The sequence below is a fragment of the Odocoileus virginianus genome, chromosome 3 (assembly GCF_023699985.2).
Source record: "Odocoileus virginianus isolate 20LAN1187 ecotype Illinois chromosome 3, Ovbor_1.2, whole genome shotgun sequence".
Classification (NCBI taxonomy): Eukaryota; Metazoa; Chordata; class Mammalia; order Artiodactyla; family Cervidae; genus Odocoileus; species Odocoileus virginianus.
This window is the reverse complement of record NC_069676.1, coordinates 56,852,262-56,877,760: the sequence shown is the minus strand read 5'-3', so window position 1 is coordinate 56,877,760 and position 25,499 is coordinate 56,852,262. Positions and strand designations below refer to the sequence as shown.

Genomic DNA, 25,499 nt, shown 5'->3' with positions numbered 1-25,499 from the left:
TGGTGAGCTTTCCATCACCTATCAAAGGTCTTGAGAATTGAGAGAGTAACATGGAAACATATACACTACCATATGTAAAATAGATAGCTAATGGGAATTTGCTGTAAGACTCAGGGAACTCAAACCAGGGCTTTGTAACAACCTAGAGGGATGGGATGGGGTGGGAGTGGGAAGGAGGTTCAAGAGTGGGGGGACATAGGTATACCTATGACTGACTCATGTTGACGTATGGCAGAAACCAACACAATATTGTAAAGTGATTATCCTTCAATTAAAAATAAATAACTTGTAAAGTCTCGAGAAGGTGGATGATGAACATTATGATAAAGAAAAGAATAATAAAATCAGACACAATTTGGTACCAGTCACTGAGCAAAGGTCTCTGTAGGTACCGTCTCATTTATCTTCCTGAAAACGTAATGAAGTTGGACTGGTTTTGATGACCATTTTACCAATGAACCTGAGGCTTACAGAGGTGGGGTCACCTTCCAGGGTCGTGGAGGAAGGCTATAAATAGACATCTCAGGACCACATGTGGCTGAGGATGTGAGAGCCTGAACCAGACCCATGGATTCCACACTGAGTCTTGAGAGGCCATGGCACTCAGTGGTTCCTTTGGGGTCTTTTGATGGGAAGTAGGAGATTTGAGTGTAGGGGCTCAGATCTTTACTCTGCCTTTATCTTGGAACAAACGAGTGTTTTGTATTAGATGACACCTAACAGACAGGATTCAGCTGCTAAATGTTCAAAACCATTTGCTTGTCAAGTCCTTCCACCCCTGAGATTCTAGGAATGAAAGTCTTCACCCCAAGATCTGCCTGGGAAAGGCCATTTATCCCCTTCCCCAGGCACCAAGGCAGAGGGTCCCAGCCCTGGCTGGCCACCCACTCACTTGCACAAGCTGCACACGAAGCACTTGGGATGGTAGGTGCGGCCCAGCGCGGAGATGACCTCGCCTGTGATGAAGTCCCGGCAGCTGTCGCAGCGGGTGCCGTAGAGTTGCTGGTAGTCCTGGGTGCAGATGTACTCCTGGTTCTTGAAGAAGAAGCCCGACTGGGCTAGGCCACAGCCACACACTTGAGGAAACAAGGAGGGAAATAAAGGCAGGTGAGTCCAAGGAAGGATCTGCAAGCAGGAGGTTCTTGCTGGGGATGAGGCTGGAGGCTGACTCAGTTACAAGTGACCAGATAATGGTGACACATGGGAACTCATGGGCCTCTGGGGCCAGTGCTTCTTAAAGAATTGTCTGAAGATCACTTGCATCAGAATCACCTGGCAGACTTCTGGAGACTCCCTGGGGTTGCAGAGCCTAGGCATCTGCATTTTTAGCACAACTCCCTGGCTGACCCTGATGCGCACTGACACCAGCCATGGTGTACAATCCTCTTAAGATATACGCCATGCGGCTCACAATGCAACACAGCTGGTGATACCATGATTTAATAAAAGAATCATCTGGTTAAAAATTTCCTATGTGCACGAGTCTGTGCTAGATGAAGACAACTTAAGATGTCAATGGGATATATGATTTGAAGATTATAATCTGTCCTCATCATACTTTATAAAGTCTTTTGGGATATCCTGGTGGACAAGATGAAGTAATGTAGGATGGATAATAGAAGAGCACGTGGATATAATTATAGGTGTCTGAACAACTGAATCATGGGGGACCCCCTCCCCCAAAGGACTTAGAAATGTGGGAAATGAGATTTCCCTCTGAGAGTTATGAAATCAACACATAATGGGAAGAGCAGAAAGAGGCTCAGTTTCTTTCAAGATATCGAATGACTCTCAGGGCCACCAGAACTGCTGAGTATATTGATCCAGCTAAAGCAAGGATGGGTCAGCCAGGAAGGGACCAGTCAGCAGCAAAGGAAAGCATCTGGAGAGCTCTTTCAAATCCCCCTTGTTCAGAGTTTGCATTCACCAAGTGACTGTCTGACAGTTTGACTTTCTACATAGGTTGCCTTTGGGAAGAAGCAGCTGGTCAGGGCAATGTGAACTGATATAACAGACAGTCACAGCTCTTGTTTACTGTAATAAACAGGCACTTAGCTTTAATACATTGGTTTCCCAAAAATGCTGTTAGCCTGACTCAGCTTTATCAAGTGTGATCTGTGGTGGGGAAACCAACAAGATGGTTTCCAAGCCTCTAAGTGCAAGGACCTGGCCTGGACTGGGTGACATCATCCCAGTAAGTACCCTCTCATCTTTAATACACCAAGTTATTTTCCAAAAGCAGCTTGGTTAAAGGTAAGAGGACTTCCAGTTGAATGTCAGAAGTATTTCACAAGTGTTTATTTACTCTGCAGGCCAGAGGTAAGATTAAAGGGCCAAGGTGAGGGAGTAGGGCAGCTTCAAAGTGAATCATGTGGGACTTCACATGTCACACCACCAGGGGAACCAGTCTAGGTCAGTGACAGACTCTACTCTGGGAGTCTGAGCACCTGGTCTCTGGTCTTGTCACTGCCACTAATTCTCTGGGTGACAATGACCTTGGCCCTCTGTAATCTGGGGCCTCTGTTCACAGCTATGCAAAAAGCAGAAACTGGGCAAGAAATGACCTGAGATTTTCTTCTGATATTGACATCCTGTGAGTCTAGAAGGAGAGCTTTCTTCATGCCTGACTATGTGCCGAAACATTTAAAACTCTGTGTGAGGTAGAGCTGGAGGCCCATAGAGACCAGATGGATGGAGGAGGTGGTGATGGAGGGAGCAAGTCGGGAAGGGTCCATCTTTCATCAGGCTTCATTTTCCATCAGGCCTCATGAAAACTCATCACATCAAACAATGCCTGGTCTGGAAGGCAGGCAAGGCCAGAGAACAGGCTGTTCTGGAGTGTGCAGGTGGCCGATCGATTGACTCCGTGGCTGTGGAATTAGTTAGGTCATGGCCTACGACCTCACTGGAAAGAGCTCCTGTTTTTTCCCTTCTTTTCTCTCCTGTGTGTCTCCTGCCAACTCTACTCCCAGAGCCACCTCTCCCAGTGGAGAAAACCAGAAGGCCATACAAAAACTTGGAACAATCAGTTCCTTCATTTCCCCCAAGGAGCTGAAGGAGGAAGTTTTTGGTAGAAAGGATGTAAGAGTTGATAAGAATCCCAGGGTTCCTGGAAATACAGTGGGGACCACGAGGTGGAAGGTAGGCTGGACCAGCATGACAGATGTGTTTGAGCCTGAGCAGAGGTCTTCATTCAAATAACAGGAAGGGCCACGGGAAAGGTCTGCAGTACGGAAGTGACATGGGATTAATATATCCAGGGCAGTCATTATTTTGTGAATCAAAAAGTAAAGTCTTATAATTAAAAGAAAGATCATATGGTCTGACAATGGGACAGAATGTGAGAACTCAGAACTGCTTCAAGAAAATAAAGAATGAAAGCTCACTATAAATATAATGCCTAGAAGAGGCTTTACACCAAGCCTTACTGTGTTTCAGTGGAAAATGTACTGTTTTGAGGGTCACTGGACCTTCCTCCATATTTCTATTCTAGCACTCAGGTGCTGTGTGACTTCGAAAAAGTGACTTCACCTCTCTAGAGTTCAGCTGCCTCATTTGTAAAATGAGGGAGCCATGTGGTAACTGAGGACACATCCGTGTCTAAGAGTCTAGGATTCTGTCATTTAATTCTGTTGATTTCCAACTTTTCAAATGAGACAGTTTTATGGACTTTCAATGTGTTAGAAGGTCCCCTGAGGGGGATTTCATTCATTATTTTAAACATTTAAATTGTGAAATATACATACAGAAAATGTAATAAATATACTACACTGTATACTGTACCTTGTAAAGAAGAAACATAAAATACGCCCCCAGGTATCCATTATGAAACAACGTTACCAGCACCTTGGAATCCCGTTCATCTCCCTAAGAACGCCTCCTTTCCACACTCCTTTCCCGAATCATGAGTTTACCAATCTCTTTGCTTTTCTTTACAGTTTTACTACCTTTGAGGTATCCACAAACAATATATTGTTTAGTTTTGCCTGTTTTTGAATTTTATACAGATGGAATCATACTGCATTAACTCTTCTGTGTAATTTACTGCTTCATTCTCTCAGTGTTATGTTTTTGAAATTCATTCATGTCGATGCACCTAATTATGGTTCCTTCGTTTTGCTGTGCTATATTCAACTGTGTGACTACATCACAACTGATCTATTCCACCTGTCCTAGATACAACTCCTTCACAAATTTCAATACATGATTTACAGATTCTATCTTTCATTCTGTGTGTCTACTTTTTACATTCCTGATGATCTATTTTGAAGCAAGGGTTTTAAATCTTGATGATGTTTAATTTATTCATTTTTCCCCAGTTGCTTATGCTTTCTTTGTTATCATGTCCAAGAAGGCTTTGCCTAACTTAACATCACAAATATTTGCTCCTATATTTTTTTTTAACAATTTTGTAGTTTTAGCTCTTACCTTTAGATTTTTGACTCACTTTAATTTTTGTGTATGGTGTGAAGAAGACTGCAATTTCATTTTTTTTGTGTACATATGTTCAGTTTTCCTAGCATCATTTGTTGAAGACTATTCTTTCCCTATTGAATTATTTTGGTTGTCTTGATAATATTCAACTGACCATAAATATAAGACTGTATTTTTAAAATTTAATTAATTAATTAATTTTTGGCTGTGCTAGGTCTTCATTGCTGCTTTCTCTACTTGCAATGAGCAGGGTCTCCTCTCTAGGTGCAGTGTGTAGGTCTCCCACTGCAGGGGCTTCTCTTGCGGAGCACAGGCTCCAAGGCATGAGGGCTTCAGTAGTTGCAGCACATGGGCTCTAGAGCATCGGCTATTATAGAGCACTACTGAACAACTGGGCTCTAGAGTTTGGGCCCAGTGGGATGTGGCATGTGGGATCTTCCCAGATCAGGGATCAAATCCATTTCTCCTGCACTGGCAGACGGATTCTTTACCACTGAGCCACCAAGGAAGTCCAAGGCTTTATTTTTGCCTCTCATTTCTACTCTATTGATCTCTATGTCTATCATTGTACCACACTGTTGTGTTTATTGTAGCTTTGCAGTAAGCTTTTAAAGTGAAAATTTCGAGTCTTCCAACTTTGTTCTTCTTTTCTAAGATTATTTTGGTTATTCTATGTATCTAATTTTACATACATTTTAGAATCAGTTTGACAATTTCTGCAAAGAAGCCAGTGGGGATTTTCATAGGGATTACATGTGCTATGAACTGAATAGTGTCCTCCCCCAGATTCGTATGTTGAAGCCCCAAGTCATAACGTGATGGTATTGAGATAGGTGGACTTTAGGAGAAAATTAGGTTTAGATGAGGCCATAGGATGGGATCTTCATTATGGGATTAGTGCCCTCATTAGAAGAGACACCAGCACACTTGCTCATTCTCTTTCTGGTTCTCATCTTTCCTCCTTCCCTCCCTCCCACCTCTTTCCCTCCCTCTCAGAAAATGTGAGGACACAGTGAGAAGGTAACTGTCGGCAAGACAGGAAGGGAGCTTTCCATAACCTGACTATGCTGACACCATGATCTTGGACTTGCAACCTCCAGAATTGTGAGAAAATACATTACTGCTGTTTATGTCACCCAATCTTTATTTTGTTATGGCAGCCTGAACTGACTAAGATAGCACCAAGTTTGTCGACTGACCTGAGAATATCGCCATCAAAAAAAGATTTCTGATCCATGAACATGGTATATTTTTTCACTAATTTTTTAATATTTTTCTTTCTTTAATATTTTATAGCTTTCAAAGTATAAATTTTATGCCTTCATTAAATTTATTCTTATGCATTTTATTTGATGCTATTGTAAAGGAAATTGTCTTCTTAATTTTATTTTCAGATTGTTCATTCTAAGTATATAGAAATACAACTAATTCTGGTAAACTGATCTTGTACCTGGAAATCTGATCAACTTGTTACTTTTAATAGTTTTTAAGTGCATTCCTTGGGATTCATTATACACAAGATCATGCCATGGGCAAATAGAGATATTCTTACTTCTTTTTCAATCTGGGTGTCTTTTATTTCATTTTCTTGCCTAACTGACCTACCATGAACTTGCAGTACAACACTAAACAGAAGTGGTAAAAGCAGACTTTTTTGCTTATTAGTATTTTTTATCTCAACGGGAAGCAGTCAGTCAGTCTTTCACCATTAAGTGTGACGTTAGCTGTCAGTTTGCCTTTGTTCTTGAAAGATAGTTTTGCTGAATACATAAATTTTTAGGTACTTCTTTCACTACATAAAGATATTATTTCACTGCTTTCAGATTTCCTTGTTGCTACTAAAACTTTAGCTGTCAGCTTATTTACCATTCATATGCAGATGTCCTGGCTCTTCTCTCTGGCTACTTTTAAGATGGGTTTTTTTTGGGGGGGAGGGGTTGTTTTTGGTGATCTGCAGTTTCACTATGATGTGTGTAGGTATATTTCTTTTATATTTTCCTACTGGGATTTATTAAGTTTCCTAGATTCAAGGATTTGTGTCTTTCAACAGTTCTACATAATTCAAAGATGCTATCTCTTCAAATATTGTCCTCCTACTCATGCTCTCTATTATCTCTCTGTAGAACTCTGATTAGATATATGTCAAACTCTTTCACTATATTCTCCATGTATAAACTTCTCTTTTATTTTTACCACTTTCTTGTATTTCTGGGCTATACATATATACTGCTCTCTTTACTGAATCTTAAAGTTTACTGTCTTTTCAACAACATCTGATCTGCTATTTAATCCATACACCGAGTTTTAAATACTATACATTTTTATGTCTAAAATGTATATTGTTTCTTTTTCAAATCTGCTGTTGTTATAATGTATTGTCTCTTGTTCATTGTTTTTGCTGGCTTCTCTTACTTGTTTAAATGTACTGAAAGTAGTTATCATACAATGTCAGAAAACTTCAATCTATAAAGTCTCCAAGGTTCCCATTCTATTCTCCATCATTATGCTGGCTTTCCCTCATTATGATTTGTGTATTTTTTACTGGAGTTATTCATTATGATAATAATGTTATCTGTAGAAACTCTTTGAGGTCTAGAATAAACCTGACCTTTGCCAAGTGTGGGATCACTTTTAAATTCTGTTTCACTTTTAAAAATGCCAAATGTATAGCATGAAAACAGAATGTGAATCCATATAAACAGTGGGTATGGCTAGACATTTTGATACAAGTTTCACTGTCTTATACCAGTGCCTAAGTTGGTACAGGAAAATTTCAGAGATGTTTCCTTTTCTGGTTTACTTCTGATCCATCTATACATTGGGAGTAATCTTTGGTAGGAGGAAATTTAGCTTTACTCAGAGGTCTCCTGTTAGAATTCTATGTTGGTCAGGCTCTAGGCTTTGACTTCTATTCTCATGATCCATGTAGCCATCAAGGTAAAAGCTCAAAGTCTTCAAGATTAAGCATAAAACATGAGGATTAAATCTGGCATTGGCAGTCACGCCAGGATTTCTGCTTTTATTTTTTTTCACCTCTGCAGATTCCTTCCTTTCATGTCAGCAAGTTGTGTACTTTAAAAGGGTTCTAAAAGAAATTCATAGAAATTTTAGATTTTTCAAACGAGAAGGTTATTTAGGGTAACTAATCCTTATACCATTTACTGCTGGAAACAAAAATACTCTCCAAGTAAAGCTGACATTGAAAATATTCAGAAAAATGATAATTTTTTCTTGGTCTTAAAATCTCCCTTAAAAGATTTTCTGTGATCTCCCTATGGTAGACTGTCAAAATGGGCAAATTCTTCATTTCTCTGTATTCACATCATTGAAATCTCATGTTGCCACTCCTTCCACAAAAGTCAAAGTTTATTTCTCCATGATCTTGAACCTGGGTTGGCCATTTGACTTGTTTTGGTCAATGGGACATTAACAAGTATAACACAAGGTGAGGCACAACATGGTCTTGCTTACTAAAGCCTGCTCTTTTGTCGCATTTGGAACTCAAAGACTACATTGCAAATGAATCCAAGCCAGTCTGCTGGAGGATGAGAAGCCATATGGAGGTACTCAGGTCAACAGCCTGCCAACCACTGCCAGCTGACCCATCATATCATTATAATGAATGAGGAGAGAGAAGCAGAGCCAAGTCAGACTGGAATAACTGCCCAGCCAACCCAGAGAATCATGAGCTAAATAAAAGATTGTTTTAAACTATTAAATTTTGGCTTAATGCAAAAGAACAAATACAATCTCTTAAGAATATAACTGTAGATTCATAGCTCAAACCTCCTTATAACAATTATTATTGTCATTACTCTTTGCCCTGTCTCAGTTTCTGGGGATGTAAAAATGGTCACACACCAAGATACTCTCTCAGGTCAACTAGTACTAAAGGGGTTTGCCAATTCTCAATATAAAATACAAACCACACAGAACTTTGCCAAGATGGAGTAGAAGGACAAGAGCTCACCTTCTCATGAAAATACCAAGATCACAACTAACTGTTGAACAGCTACTGACAAAAAAACATTGGAACATACCAAAAAAGATATCCTACATTCAAAGAAAAGAAGCAGCCACATCAAGGTGGTAGGAGAGGAACAATCATGATCAAACCAAACCCCACAGCCCCTGGGTAGGTGAATCACAAAATGAAAAACAATTATATCACAGAGTTTCTCTCACCGAAGTGAAAGTTCTGAGCCCCACATCAGGATCCCTAGCCTAGGGGTCTGGCATCAGGAGGAGGAGCTCCCAGAGTATATTTTCTTTTTTTTCCTGAATCATCAGTTTAATTTCATGAACTGATCACATGTGACACATTGCTAGGCATCATTACAATTTTTAGCAAATTACATTGAACCACACTTTTTTTTTCTAGATGATTATTTAAAAAACTTTTATTTTATATGTAGATAGAGTTAGCATCTATTCTTCTGAAACTCTTCAATATACCACACTAACAAAATGGAGAATAAAAACCTTATGATTACCTCAGTAGCTGCAGAAAAATCTTTTGATAAAATTCAACACCCATTTATGATAAAAACTCTCCAGAAAGTGGGCATAGAGGGTAACCTCCCTCAACACAATAAAGGCCATACATGACAAATGTACAGTTAACATCATATTCAACAGTGAAAAGCTGAAAGCATTTCCTCTAAGACCAGGAATAAGACAAAGATGTCAACTCTAGTCACTTTGATTCAATACAGTTTTGAAAGTCCTAGCTATGGCAATCAGAGAAGAAAAAGAAATAAAAAGAATCCAGATTGGAAAATAAGAAATAAAACTGTCACTGTTTGCAGATGACATGATACTATACATAGAAAATCCTAAAGATGCTACCAGAAAGCTATCAATACTATAGCTCCTCAGTGAATTTGGTCAAGTTTTAGGATACAAAATTAATATGCAGAAATATGCATTCCTTATACATTAACAGTGAAAGATCAGAAAGAGAAATTAAAGAAATAATTCCATTTACCATCACATCAAAAAGAATAAAATACCAAGAAATAAACCTACCTCAGGGGAAAAAAGAACTGCATTCTGAAAACTGTAAGATGCTGAGGAAAAAAATCAAAGATGATACAAACAGATGGAAAGATATACTATATTCTTGGATTGGAAGAATCAATATTGTCAAAATGACTATACTATTCAAGGCAATCTACAGATTCAAGGCAATCGCTACTGAATTACCAATGACATTGTTCACAGAACTAGAAGAGAAAAATCTTAAAACATGTATGGAGACACAAAAGACTCCTAATAGCCAAAGCAATCTTGAGAGAGAAAAATGGAACTGGAAGAATCAGGCTCCGTGACTTCAGACTATACTACAGAGTTACAGTCATCAAAACAGTATGGTACTGGTGCAAAAATAGAAATACAGACAAATGGAACAGGATAGAAAACCAGAAATAAACCCATGCAGCTATGGTCAATTAACTTATGACAAATTGACTACAAAATATTGGAAAGACAATCTCTGCAAGAAATGGTACTGTGGAAATGGGACAGCTACATTTAAAAAGTGAAATTAGATCATTCTTTAACACAATACACAAAAATAAACTCAAAATGGATTAAGAACTTAAATGTGAGACTGGACACTATAAAATATTTAGAGGAAAATATAGGCAGAACATTCTGACATAAATCGCAGCAATATTTTTTTCAATCCATCTCCCAGAATAATGGAAATAAAAACCAAAATAAACAAATGGAACCTACTTAAACTCAAAAGTTTTTGTGGAGCAAAGGAAGACCACAAACAAAGCAAAAAGACAACTCACAGATTGGGAGAAAATGTTTGCAAATGATGTGACTGACAAAGCATTAGCATCTAAAATTTACAAACAGCTCATGATGCATAATAGCATCAAAACAAACAACTCAATCAAAAAATGATCAGAAGACCTAAATAGACATTTCTGCAAAGAAGACATACAGATGGTCAAGAGGCACATGAAAAGATGTTCAACATGTCTAATTTGAGAAATGTAAATCAAAACTACAATAAGATATCACCTCACACCAGTCAGAATGGCCATCATAAAAAAAAAAAAAATCCACAAACAATAAATGCTAGAGAGTGTGTGGAGAGGAAGGAACCCTGCTACACTGTTGGTGGGAATGTAAATTGGGACAGTCATCATGAAGAACTGTATGGAATTTTTTAGTTTTGTTTTTTCCTTAAAAAACTAAAAATAGAGCTACCATATGACCCTGAAATCCCACTCCTGGGCATATATCCAGAGAAAAACATGATCCAAAAAGATACATGCACCTCACTGTTCATTGCAGTGCTGTTTACAATAGCCAAGACATGGAAGCAACCTAAACGTCCATCAACAGAGGCATGGATTAAGAAGATCTGATATATATATATATATAATGGAATATCACTTAACCATTAATAAGAATGAAATAATGCCATTTATGGCAACATGGATGGACCTAGAGATCCTCATACTGAGTGAAGTGAGTCAAATAGAGAAGGAGAAGTATCATATGACATCTCTTATATGTGGAATCTAAAAAGAAATGATACAAATGAACTTACTTACAAAACAGGAAGAGAACCTCAGACTTGGAAAACGAACTTACAGCTGCCAGGGGGAGGGATGGGGGAGGGGATGGTTGGAGAGTTTTGGATGGACATAGTACACTGCTATGTTTAAAATGGATAGCTGACAAGAACCTACTGTGTAATACATTGAACTCTGCTCAATGTTGTGTAGTGACCCAGATGGGAGGTGAGTTTGGGGAAGAATGGGTCCTTTCGCTATTCATTTGAAATTGTCACAACATTATTTGTTAATGGACTATACCCCAATACAAAATAAAAAGTTTTTTTTTTTTAAAAAGCAAGAAAAAAAATATTGTCAAAATGACTATACTACCCAAGGCAATCTACAGATTCAACGCAATCCCAATTAAATCACCAATGGCAATTTTCACAGAACTAGAACAAAAAGATTTAAAATTTGTATGGAAAACACAAAAGACACCAGATAGCCAAAGCAATCTTGAAAAAGAAAAATGGAGTTGGAGGAATCAGGCTCAGACTTCAGACTATATTATAAAGCTACAGTCATTAAAACAATATGGTGCTGGCACAAAAACAGAAATAAAGATCAGTAGAGCAGGATAGAATGTCCAGAGATAAACCCATGTACCTACAGTCACCTAATCTAAGAAAAAGGAGGCAAAAATGTACAATGGATAAAAGAGAGTCTCTTCAATAAATGTTGCTTGGAAAACTGGACAGCTACATGTAAAAGAATGAAAGTAGAATAGTCCCTAACACCATACACAAAAATAAACTCAAAATGGATTAAAGACCTAAATGTAATGTTGGATACTATAAAACTCTTAGGGGAAAACATAGGCAGAACACTTTCTGTCATAAATTGCAGTAATATCTTTTTCAATCCACCTCCTAATGAAAATAAGAACAAAAATAAACAAATGGGACCTAATTAAACATAAAAGCTTTTGAGCAGCAAAGGAAACCATAAGCAAAATGAAAAGACAATCCTCAAAATGGGAGAAAATACTTGCAGATGAAGCAACGAACAAGTGATTAATCTCAAAAATACACAAACAGCTCATGTAGCCCAATATTAAAAAAAAAACAATCAAATAAAAAAAAATGGGTGGAAGAGCTAAACAGACATTTCTCCAATAGCACTAATTATTACAGAAATGAAATCTAAACTACAATGAGGTATCACCTCATACTGGTTAGAATTGCCATTATCAAAAAATCTATAAACAATAAATACTGGAGAGGGTGTGGAGAAAAGGGAACCCACTACTCTGTTGGTTGGAATGTAAATTAGTGTAGCCACTGTGGAAAACAGTATGGAGGTTTCTTTAAAAAATTAAAAATAGAACTACCCTATGATCCAGCAATCCCTATCTTGGGCATATATCCAGAGGAAACTATAATTTTGTGCCCCAGTGTTCATTGCAGCACTATTTACAAAAGCCAGGATGTGGAAGCAACCTAAATATCCATTAATAGAGGAAACAAAAAAGAAGATGTGGTAATATATACAATAGACGATTACTCAGCCATTAAAAAGAATCAAATAATGCCATCTGCAGCAACATGGATGGACCTGAAGATTATCATACTAAGTGAAATAAGTCAGGCAGAGAAAGACAAATATCATATAGTATCACTTCCACACAGAATCTAAAAAAATAATACAAATGCACTTTTTTATAAACCTGAAACAGACTCACAACCTGAGAAAACAAACTTAGGGTTACCAAAGGGGAAAGGTGGAGGGGGGGATAAATTTGGAATTGACATATACACACAACTATATTTAAAATAGATAACCAACAAGGACATACTGTATATCATGAGGAACTGTGCACTATATTCTATTATAATCTAAATGGGAAAAGGCTTTGAAAAAGAATATACATATATATATATGTGTGTGTGTGTGTGTGTGTGTGTGTGTGTGTGTGCATATATAACCAAAGTACATTGCTTACACTTGAAACTAACAAAACATTGTAAATCAACTATACTCAATGAAAATTTAAAAAGGAAGCCACATAATTAAAATATATTCCATATAAGCTTCCGTAGATAAATTAGAGAATATGTATGTGAAATTTATTTGCTCAGTGAGGAGTCCAGTTAGATCCTGGGGAAAGAAATCTGGGACTTTACTTGATGGCAGAGGAAGTCAATCTCAGGTGCATGAGGCTGAGGTTAGTAGCAGGTACTAAAATGAAAAGATCTGGCGGTTTCAACTGACCTTAAATTCAATACATATCAGTGGTGTGAAGTGGTTCCTCAGGAAGTTAATGTAGTATCAGTCACATTAAAGAAATGCAGTCCTTGCTGTATTTGGCAGACCTTGAGAAATGTGGTCTGTTATGAGCATTATGCTTTAGGGATGATAGTGACAACCTGGGAAGAAGCAGGGAGGGAGACTCTAGGATGATTACACAAGTTGGATTCAATTCAGATGAAGCCCAGTTTAAGGACCTGCAATATCATTGGGTGCAGGAGAGACCTGACTCCAAGCATGTGTAGGGCAGCCATGGAGAAAAGCAATCACAAAGAGCTCATAAAACCCCATGAGGACAAATCTAAAACCAGCAAGTGGAAGTTACAGCTTAGAGGTCAAACATTCTCCAAACCCAAAGGACAATCCACTATCAGAATGGCTTCTCTGTGGAACAAGAAGCCTGGAAGAAAAGTTCAAAAAGTGGAGGTGGAGCGGCATTAGTCAGGGACACGGGGGAGGGAGGGTGGCCTGGTTTGAGAGGGCCCACAAGGCTCCTTCAGCCCAGTTCCTCTTTTCCTGCCACTAGTGAGACTTCTTTGGGGATGCTTAGCTCGCTTGAGCAAAGGTTTAATAAATTATCCATGGGTAAGCTGTCACAGTTAGAGGTTACCCAGCATTCATCTGCTCCCAAATTACAAACCTTACTGAAGTTAAGATGTATCTTCTCCCTTGTTAAACCTAACCTCTGAGGACTCTCACCCTTATCTCAGAGCCAAATTTTAGCCATGACAGTTTTGCCCTTTCATTGGCTCTCAAATTGATTTATAGGCACAAACCAGGAGTCTTCTCAAATGTGTAAAGTAAGCTTGCAGGATTGCCGTTTTCCTTCTGGGTCAGCACTTCCACTCCAGGGTCTTCAGGCTCCCTCTCCCCGCCTGTATCCCACCACATCCCTTACTCTACTCTCTCGTCTCATGCCACACTGCTGAAGAGAGAATTCTTATAACCAGCTCAAGGAAGGTCTTTTTTAGACTTTTGTAGGTATCTTAACTGCCTATGTTTGTTTGTTCTGCCTGCCCTGTGGCGGGTCCTGGGGTAAGAGTACAGCCAGGAATCTGAGAAGGGAGTTGGGAGACTGGGCCTCCTACCTTGACAGGTGAAGCATCTGATGTGGAAGTGGTTATTGTGGACGCGAACCACCTCCCCTTTGCAGGTGTCTCCGCATCGGTAGCACTGGATGACATTGGCGCTGCCCCGGGGACTGTAAGGATTCTGCTGATATGGAACTGTAGAAAGAAACAAAGAGATCACCATCCAGAAGGCTCTTTTTCTTTAAAAAGTCTGCCATAACACACAATTATAATATTAACTGGCAGAAAAAGCAGAAAGGGTGAGCGTGATTAGCAAAGTACCTTTAATACATCATGAGGCTGAGTATGCCAAGCTAAGACATCTTTAAAAGGTGAGTGGCATTAAGATAAGAGTTTATAAATCTACTTAAGCAGGCAAAGACTTCTTCTTTTTTTTTTTCATTTATTTTTATTAGTTGGAGGCTAATTACTTTACATCATTACAGTAGTTTTTGTCATACATTGAAATGAATTAGCCATGGATTTACATGTATTCCCCATCCCAGTCATCCCTCCCACCTCCCTCTCCACCCGATCCCTCTGGTCCACAAGTGCACCAGGCCCGAGCACTTGTCTCATGCACCCAACCTGGGCTGGTGATCTGTTTCACCCTAGATAATATACATGTTTCAATGCTGTTCTCTTGAAACATCCCACCCTCGCCTTCTTCCAGAGTCCACAAGTCTGTTCTATACATCTGAGTCTCTTTTTCTGTTTTGCATATAGGGTTATCGTTACCATCTTTCTAAAGTCCATATATATGTGTTAGTATACTGTAATGGTCTTTATCTTTCTGGCTTACTTCGCTCTGTATAATGGGCTCCAGTTTCATCCATCTCATTAGAACTGATTCAAATGAATTCTTTTTAATGGCTGAGTAATATTCCATGGTGTATATGTACCACAGCTTCCTCATCCATTCGTCTAAGCAGGCAAAGACTTCTGAGTGAACATAACCTTTTCTTGCAATAATAGAGCCCAAATTCACAAATGAAAAATAAAAGCAGAAGTAGAGTATTGCAAGATAAATGATCCAGAAATACCATTTCTTGGGAGATCTCTGGATCAATACCAGGCCCCAAAAGGAATTTAGGTCTTGCCATTGACTCGTGGGTCTTGAGGAAAGGGGTGGCTGACTGCCTCCAACTGGCCTTTCTGTTGAACAAGTTCCAGCTCCTCTCTGCCTCTCAGTTTACACATCTATGAAATGAGGACGCTCAACAGCAGCTGACTTTCTGATAAAAAAGCACTCAAGTTGGAAGGATGTTGATGACGTAACTTACCTTACAACTGCCTTTGAATAGTACTTTCCATAACATTGAGAACATTGTCAAATGTGTGTAGTTGGGGGAAAGAGCTGGTGGAGACTATAAAGGGGCTGAAGTCACTGGGATGGCAGTGCTATGGTCAGCATTTGATGATACTGTAGACCTACACTTGCCTTTTGAGGCTACTGATCTCTTGCTTAGACTTTCTCATAGCTTCTTTTCTAGATTTTCTTTCCCTGGAATATACTTTGCATGACCATTCTATAAACTGGTCATCTAGTATTTAATAATAGTAGGCGCCTGTCTAGAACATAAGTTTCAGGGTCAGAAGGGATATTAATAGTTGTCTGGTCCAACCTCTTTATATATAAACTGTTGAGACAACTTTGGCAGTGAGGAACCCAATCTTCTCTTTTGGAGGAAGCCCTTAGGGGTTCTGGAGAGAGAATCACTCAATTCCTCAATTCTTACCCAAGGCTGAAGTAATTGTCCACAAATTTATGCTCATATCCTATTAGGAGAAGGCCCACTCTTGTCCTAATTATAAGGACGACCACTTGATTGGAGGGAATTGGTGTCCATCATTTAGACATGCAGACTTGCTGGCTAAACTCTGAATAAGCATAAGTTAAAACTGTACTCAAAGAAAATCTGAACTGCCAAGGAACCTAAAGAACACCTAGATCAAGGGTTCTTGACTTAGTGTGGTAACTGTTATGTCTGTTTATTGAAATTTGAGTCTTTTATTCTTGGCACATGGAGGACTACACAGTGTCTTGCTTGACAATGAAATGTGAATTTAAATTGTGTGTCACTTCCAACTGGAAGCACTAGGAGCCAGTATGGGATCTGCCATATTGCCTTTTCCATAGGCCAGCAACCAGCGATATCCCAGATGGTGTGCAGGATGCAGCAGCTTGGATTCCTGATGGAGAAGTCCGGAGCAGAGCTCTAAGCTGACCCATGATGAATGTCAATCATGAGCAAGGAGGAATTTTTGTTGTCATAGCCTCTAAGGCTATTTTTAACTGCAGCATACCCTGATACACCTGATATCTAATATTTCTAGTGAAACATAAAATTTGGTGTTATACACATTATACTATAGTTTTCTTCAGATTCTCAAAGATGATCTCCACAACTGATCTCATGTTCCTTACACCTTTTGAAGAAAAGGAACAGAAATGCTGGACTTTCAATTACCTCCCACATCTTGAACCATAAGTGCACTTAAGGGCAAAAAGCTGGTGGCTTATCCCTGAAACCGCTAATACTGACAACTTTTATCTGAGGTGGGAGAATAATATCTTTCCTGCAGTCTTTTTCTCAAGAATTTCATGTCCTTTATTTAACGTTTCTTTTCCTGTCTTAAATTTAAGACAAAAGTTAAATGAGTTAGCTAGTTAACTAAATCATTAACTAACTCAGAAAATGAGTTAATACATGTAAAGCATTTCAAAAGTTCATGAAGTATTCCACAAATATATTTCAGGGCTCCACTGGTATCTTGACCATCACATCCTCCCCAGAGCTCAGAGCAATCCTTCCCCACTCCCACAAGGTCCACAAACATTCTCCTTGGTCTTATTTTTTTATGTTTTTGCTTGTTTTTCTAATTCCTGCTCAGTGTCCCCTGAAAAATATTTCATTCCCCAATCTCCCCCAAATTTGTGAGAAAAATATAGATTCTGTTTATATGAGCAATGTAATGATCTACTATTGCTGAGGGAAATAAAACTGTGAGTCTGAAAATAAAATAAGAAAAAAATAGTATAATCACCACCATCAGTGATGAGAGTTCTTGAAAGAATCCAAAAGTCCCTCCAGAATCACTATACAAATTTCATCTACCTCTTCTTTGTTTAAATTTTTTATCTATTTTTTTTCATAGTCAACAAAAGAGTCCAAAATGTAGTACTTGGGTGCAATCTCAAAAATGACACAGTGATCTAGGTTTGTTTCCAAGGCAAACCATTCAATGTTACAGTAATCCAAATCTATGCCCCAGTCACTAATGCTGGAGAAGATGAACTTGAACGGTTCTATGAAGACCTACAAGACCTTCTAGAAATAATACCAAAAAAGATGTCCTTTTCATCATTAGTTCAGTTCAGTTGCTCAGTCGTGTCTGACTCTTTGTGACCCCATGGATGGAAGCATGCCAGGCTTCCCTGTCCTTCACCAACTCCTGGAGGCTACCCAAACTCATGTCCATCAAGTTGGTGATGCCATCTAACCATTTCATCCTCTGTCGTCCCGTTCTCCTCCTGTCTTCAAACTTTCCCAGCATCAGGGTCTTTTCAATGAGTTGGTTCTTCATATCAGGTGGCCAAAGTATTGGAGTTTTGGCTTCAGCATCAGTCCTTCCAATGAATACTCAGGACTGATTTCCTTTAGGATGAACTGGTTGGATCTCCTTGCTGTCCAAGGGACTCTCAAGAGTCTTCTCCAACATCACAGTTCAAAAGCATCAATTCTTCAGGGCTCAGCTTTCTTTATAATCCAACTCTCACATCCATACATGACTACTGGAAAAACCAAAGCTTTGACTAGATGGATCTTTGTTGGCAAAGTAGTGTCTCTGTTTTTTAATAGGCTGTCTAGGTTAGTCATAGCTTTTCTTCCAAGGAGCAAGCATCTTTTAATTTCATGGCTGCAGTCACCACGTGCAGTGATTTTGGAGCCTCCCAAAATAAAATCTCTCACTATTTCCATTGTTTCCCCATCTGTTTGCCATGAAGTGATGGGACTGAATGCCATGATCTTTTCATCATAGGGGACTGGAATGAAAAAGTAGGTAGTTCAGAGTTAAGCTGGAGTAATAGGCAAGTTTGACCTTGGAGTACAAAATGAAGCAGGGCAAAGGCTAACAGAGTTTTGCAAAGAGAACACACCAGTTATAGCAAACACCCTCTTCCAACAACACAAGAGACGACTCTACATATGGACATCGCCAGATGGTCAAAACCAAAATCAGATTGATTATATTCTTTGTAACAGAAGATGGAGAAGCTCTATACAGTCAGTAAAAACAAGACTGGAAGCTGACTGTGACTCAAATCATGAGCTCCTTATTGCAAAACTCAGACTTAAATTAAGGAAAGTAGAGAAAACCACCAGGCCATTCAGGTATGAGCTAAATCAAATCCCTTCTGATTATACAGTGGAAGTGACAAATAGATTCAAGGGATTAGATCTGATAGAGTGCCTGAAGAACTATGAATGGAGGTTAGTGACATTGTACAGGAGGCCATGATCAAAAACAGCCCCCAAGAAAAAGAAATGCAAAAAGGCAAAATGGTTGTCTGAGGAAGACTTACAAATAGCTGAGTAAAGAAGTGAAAGGCAAAGGAGAAAACGAAGGATATACACATCTGAATGCAGAGTTCCAAAGAATAGCAAGCAGAGATAAGAAAATCTTCTTAAGAGAGCAATGGAAAGAAATAGAGGAAAACAATAAAAAGGGAAAGACTAGAGATCTCATCAAGAAAATCAGAGATATCAAGGGAACATTTCATGGAAAGATGGGCACAATAAAGGACAGAAACGGTATGGACCTAACAGAAGCAGAAGATATTAAGAGGTGGTAAGAATATCAAGAGAACTGCACAAAAAAGTTCTTAATGACTCAGATAACCACAATGGTGTGATCACTCACCTAGAGCCAGACATCCTGGAGTGTGAAGTCATGTGAGCCTTAGGAAGCATCACTATGAATAAAACTAGTGGAGGTGATGGAATACCAGCTAAGCTATTTCAAATCCTAAAAGATGATGCTATTGAAGTGCTACACTCAATATGCCAGCAAATTTGGAAAATTCAGCAGTGGCCACAGGACTGGAAAAGGTCAGTTTTCATTTCAATCCCAAAGAAGGGCAATGCCAAAGAATGTTCAGACTACCACACAATTCTGCGCATTCCATATGATAGCAAGGTAATGCTCAATATCCTTCAAGCTAGGCTTCAACAATATGTGAACTGAGAATTTCCAGATGTACTAGGTGGATTTAGAAAAGGCAGAGGAAACAGAAATCAAATTGTAAACATCTGTTGGATCATAGAAAAAGCAAGGGAATTCCAGAAAAACATCTACTTCTGCTCCATTGACTATGCTAAAGCCTTTCTGTGGATCACAACAAACTGTGGAAAATTCTTCAAGAGATGGGAATACCACTTTACCTGCCTCCTGAGAAACCTGTATGTATGTCAGGAAGCAACACTTAGAACTGGACGTGGAAAAATGGACTTGTTCAAAGTTGGGAAAGGAGTATGTCAAGGCTGCATAGTGTCATCCTGCTTATTTAACTCGTATGCAGAGACATCATGAGAAATGCTGGGCTGGATGAAGCACAAGCTGGAATCAAGATTTCGGGAGAAATATCAATAACCTCAGATATGCAGATGACACCACCCTTATGGCAGAAAGTGAAGAGGAACTAAAGAGTCTCCTGATGATGGTGAAAGAGGAGAGTGAAAAAACTGGCTTAAAACTCAACATTCAAAAAACGAAGTTCATGACATCTGGTCCCAGCATTTCATGGCTAACAGATGGGGAAACAATGGAAACAGTGACAGACTTTATTTTCTTGGGCTCCAAATCACTTCGGACAGTGACTGCAGCTATGAAATTAAAAGATGCTTGCTCCTTGAAAGAAAAGCTACAAAGAACCTAGACAGTGTTTTAAAAAGCAGAGACAAAGGTCTGTCTAGTCAAAGCTATGGTTTTTCCAGTAGTCATGTTTGGATGTGAGAGTTGAACCATAAAGAAGGCTGAGCACTGAAAAATTGATGCTTTCAAACTGTGGTGTTGGAGAAAACTCTTCAGAGTCCCTTGAATTGCATGGAGATGAAGCCAGTCAATCCTAAAGGAAATCAACCCCAAATATTCATTGGAAGGACTGATGCTGAAGCTGAAGGTCCAATACTTTGGCCACCAGATATGAGGAGCTGACTCATTGGAAAAGACCCCAATGCTGGGAAAGATTGAGGGTAGGAGAAGAGGGCAACATAGGATGAGATGGTTAGATGGCATCATCGACTCTATGGATATGAGTCTGAGCAAACTCTGGGAGATAGTGAAGGACAGGGAAGCCTGGTGTACTATATTCCACAGATTTGCAAAGAGCTGGACACAACTAAGTGACTGAACAACAACATTTATTTATTTATTATTTTTGGTCTTTTGGCCACATTGAGCAGCATGCAGGATGATTCCTGGACCAGGATTGAACCTGGGCCTCCACAGTAAGAACACTGAATCCTAACCACTAGGCTACCAGGGAATTCTCTCATCTACCTCTTCTAATTGATCTCAACATATATCTCAAGAACCGGCTTCCAAGATCAATTAATTTTTTGTGATTTGATTTTCTAGGAAGATTGTTTAGTGATCCTGATTTTCAGTGAAAACTCAATCTTTGAACCATTCAGATAAAAGCCATAAAATCAGAGAGGGATGGATTGGGAAAACAGACCTTTGGGGGCAGAATAGCCTTGGGTTCCCTGTCCTAACTCTACTGCTTCATTTAGCATGAGGTTGCTGTTTCGGTGATGCTGACTATGACTGCAGTCCACAAATGTCTGATGTTTATAAATAGTCCCATAAACAGAAATGCATGCATCCACAGTCAAATAAAAAAAATTAAAAAAAAAAAGGGAACGTCCCTGGTGGTTCAGTGTCTGACTCCGAGCTCCCTATTCAGTGGGCCCAGGTTTGACCTCTGGTCAGGGAACTAGACCCCACATGCCGTAACTAAGAGTTCGCATGTTGCAACTAAAGATCCCGCATGCCCCAACTAAGATCAAAGATCCCATGTTGCAACTAAGACCTGGCACAGACAAATAAATAAATATATTTAAAAAAATTAATACATGCATCATTGTTTCAAGTTCTTCCAGATTGCTGATGTAAGCTGTGACTACAAATGGGCAGTGGATGTGTAAGATTTGAGCTTACAGACCTTTTCTTATTCAGACAGTGCCAGTAAGAACTGTGGGGGTCAAGGGAAGTGCCACTGAGATATGCCACATCTGCTCTTGCCCTGGAAGCCACCTCATTTCCAGTAAGATTTTGTATTCCCGGTTAAGTCAGCAACTTAATCTAATCTTATTCTGTGAGTGATGGGGGGACGGGGTTGTCATTTCTTCCTTCCAATCTGTAACACCCTCTGAAACTCTAAAATTTTATTATTGATTTTCTGCTGGCTATTATTTCTATTAATTTTTATTTCAGAAAGTACTAAAATTCAGTCATGTGATTTATAACATTTATCTTACGGGCCAATGACTTTTGAATTCCAAATTGACTTATACATGAAGTTTTTAGCTGCGTCATGCTAGGAACTGCCTATCTTTTAAAGCAACATTGGAGATCAGGACATTAGCTCTTCAAAGCCTCAAAGGACATTAGCTCTTCTCACTTGTTAAATAATCCATGAAGTTAATAAGTTTAGACATATGGGTCATATGATATATTTCTAAAAGGCAGGAATCTCTAGCTTCTGTTTTATGCTATTTGGATACACTTTGTTATCCAGGAGAGACATTACTGGTTCTTAAGCAGTGATGTCCAATAGAATTTTCTGAGCTATGAAAATGTTCTATATCTGCACTGTCCAATATAATAATCACTAGACAAATGTGGCTGTTGGGCACTTAAAATGTGGCTAGTGTGACTGTGGTACTGAATTTTTAATTTTGTTAATTTTAATTAATATAAATTTACATTGAAATAGCCTCATGTGACCAATGGTCACCAAATTGGACATTTTTGCAGCCTTATAGTTTCAAAAATGGAATACCAGGCATTAAGAATGAAGAAAAAGAAATTAAACTTTGTTGAATCCTGTTTATTCAAAAATCACATGTACAAATTAATTTAGGAATGCCACCTCATACTTAAATCATTCCTTTATATCCCTGAAGAGTTTTAAAGTTGTATTTAAAAAGTTATTTGCAATAAGAATCAGTTACACAGATTCACCCATTCTGAATTTGATCTGGATACAACAGGTTCTGAGCAGAGAAATAAATACTAATTTTTTTTTCATTTATTTCTATTAGTTGGAGGCCAGTTACTCCACAGTATTGCAGTGGGTTTTGTCATACATTGACATGAATCAGTCATGGAGTTACATGTATTCCCCATCCCGATCCCCCCTCCCACCTACCTCTCCACCCTATTCCTCTGGGTCTTCCCAGTGCACCAGGCCCGAGCACTTGTCTCATGCATCCAACCTGGGTTGGTGATCTGTTTCACTATAGATAATATACATGTTTTGATGCTGTTCTCTAGAAACTTCCCATCCTCACCTTCTCCCACAGAGTCCAAAAGTCTGTTCGGTACATCTGTGTCTCTTTTTCTGTTTTGCATATAGGTTTATTGTTACCATCTTTCTAAATTCCATATATGTGTGTTAGTATGCTGTAATGTTCTTTATCTTTCTGGCTTACTTCACTCTGTATAATGGGCTCCAGTTTCATCCATCTCATTAGAACTGATTCAAATGAATTCTTTTTAACGGCTGAGTAATATTCCATTGTGTATATGTACCACAGCTTCCTTATCCATTCGTCTGCTGATGGGCATCTAGGTTGCTTCCATGTCCTGGCTATGATAAGCAAATACTAATTTTTTAAAAGCACATTTTCTTCAGGCACTGTAAGACTTAATCTTAAGAACAATTAAGATTAAGATGGTTCTAAAGTTAAGAACCATCTTCTAAAGTTAAGAACCATCTTAATCTTTCCAAGAATGAAAGAAAGATAATCAATTGTCAATGGCTGTCAGAATAATTTTTTAAGAAAGAAAATCAGCTAGTCAGTACCTATGAGATTAAAAATTAAGGGTCTATATGCTTACCAAATCTTTAGTGTTCTATGAGAAAATACATCTTAATTCCACAACTAAATTTGTGAGTAAAGGTCTTTCCCAAATGCTACCAAGGAAGTTTAAAACTGCTGGAGCTAAACAACATATTGGAAGGGGAGGGGTGACTGCCCCTCTGAAGTTAAAAAAGGAGCACCACAGTTGAACACAGCAGGAAACAAAGTTCAGTATCCGGTTCCTCCGCCTGGCTCTTCCTCTCTCCCAGTCATTCATTCCTCAGCTCACGTTTCTCTGATAGGTAGTGCTGGGGGTAACCTGGGGTCCAACTCCCTTTCTGCGGTCACCTCATTCTCTATAGGATTGCAAAATCCTGCAACTTTTCTGGCTTCAGTTCCTTCCTTAGTTGCCAAGAAGATTGGACAAAATGATTTAAAATATCTCTTCCAATCAAAAACTGCTTCTGTCTCTGTGTGTTCTTTTCTATGCCTCTTTCTTTCCACCCACCTTTTCTTTTCTCCTCTAACTGGTCCCACTTTTAAACTAGACTGTACTGCCTGTTATCAGATTTATTAGTCTCTCTTAAAAGCAGATAATGGCATGATTCTTCTTCCAGAAACAACACAACCTAAGTCGAATGTTCTCTCTACTGATGTGGCACTGGAACAATTTTTTTTCCTCTCCTGAGGGTCACTTGATTTTGTGGGTAAAAGTGTTCCCACGTTCTAACTGAGTCATCTTTAAACCAATCTTTAAAAGGTATTATAGAAGCACCTATGTAATGCTGGGGTATAATTAAAAGAGTGACAAAACTGACATGGAGATAGTATAACAACTGTGAATAACTGGCTGGAGGTGTAATAAAAACAGTGGAGCTTCTATCCGAACAGTGAAACATCAAGCAGAGAATCAACTGGTTCAGCAATGAGCTTTCCGTAGCCCAGGGCCCCAGAAAACAATCAAGTGCAGCAGCTGGCATGCGCCAGCCCAGCTCCCAAAGTACCCTTAGTGTGTTAACAGGTATTTGCTAAAGACCCAGGAGGAGACTCAAGTGAGGATCCAGGCATTTCACAGGTAGAAAGCTATCTGCCTGGGTCTGGATATAAGAGTTGTCTGGCAGTTCAGAACAGGGCCCTTTGGTTTGATTTTGGAGTTGAATCAGAGCGCATGCACCAATCCTGTTTCCTCTAGTAAGACCAGAGAGACACGGGTTCCCTGTGTGGCAAGGGGTGCTAAGAAGCTAGAGGCACAGAAGTTAAGAGTATGGATGCTAGAGTCAGGAAGGCTGCGTTTATGTCCCAGTCCTGCCACTCACTCACTGTGTGAACTTGGCCAAATTACGTGACACTGCTCTCAGTCTGCTCCTCTCTAAAGTAGGAATAACTCTGGTCATTTGTGAGTATTAAGTGACCTAAATGATATGCAGATACTTAGTACACTGACTGGCATGTCACTTGGGCTCTGTAAGGTGTAAGCAACAGTTAATATTAAAGAATCCTCAGGGCTTCCCTGGTGGTCCAGCGGTTGGGAATCTGCCTTGAAATGTAGGGGACACCAGTTCGATCCCTGGTCTAGGAGGATCCCACATGCCTTGGAGCAACTAAGCCCGTGCACAAAAACTGAGCCAGTACTCTAGAGCCTGTGAGCCACAACTGCTGAAGTCAGTGTGCCTGGAGCCTGTGCTCCACAACAAGAGAAGCCACTGCAATGAGAAGTCTGCACAGAGCAACGAAGATCCACCACAATCCAAAAATAAAATAAATAAATAACTAGACCTTAAAAAAAAAAAAGAATCCTTAAAGTCATGTACCCCAACTTCTATTCAATTCAGAGTTCTTTCTAAATTACTACCGCTATCAGCTTGCCACTGCGCTTTGCTTGAACATTATTAAATCTGTTTTTGGACCAGTCCAGCTTGGGCAAAGGTTTTCAGGTTTTCCCTCCCTGCTGACTGTCAAGAGAAAAGCCCTTGGCTGCAGCCCATTCCACTCTAAGCACCTCCTTTTACCTCCCCAATCTCCAAGTTTTCTCTGTTTATAGGTTTCTTTGAGCTGCAGAGGTGGGTGGCTGACAT

At 39.2% G+C, this 25,499-nt stretch overlaps 1 protein-coding gene across 9 annotated transcripts in view; it reads right to left on the bottom strand.

Moving 5' to 3' along the window:
• Nucleotides 1-25,499, bottom strand: part of ABLIM3 (actin binding LIM protein family member 3) — a 127,862-nt gene that overhangs the window by 67,725 nt on the left and 34,638 nt on the right. For all 9 annotated transcript variants that reach the window (XM_070465625.1, XM_070465617.1, XM_070465620.1 and 6 more), the window contains 2 exons: nt 14,351-14,488; nt 893-1,076 (listed from right to left, as the gene is read on the bottom strand). In XM_070465625.1, coding sequence (XP_070321726.1) covers nt 893-1,076; nt 14,351-14,488 — 322 coding nt within the window. The remainder of the gene's footprint in view (nt 1-892; nt 1,077-14,350; nt 14,489-25,499) is intronic.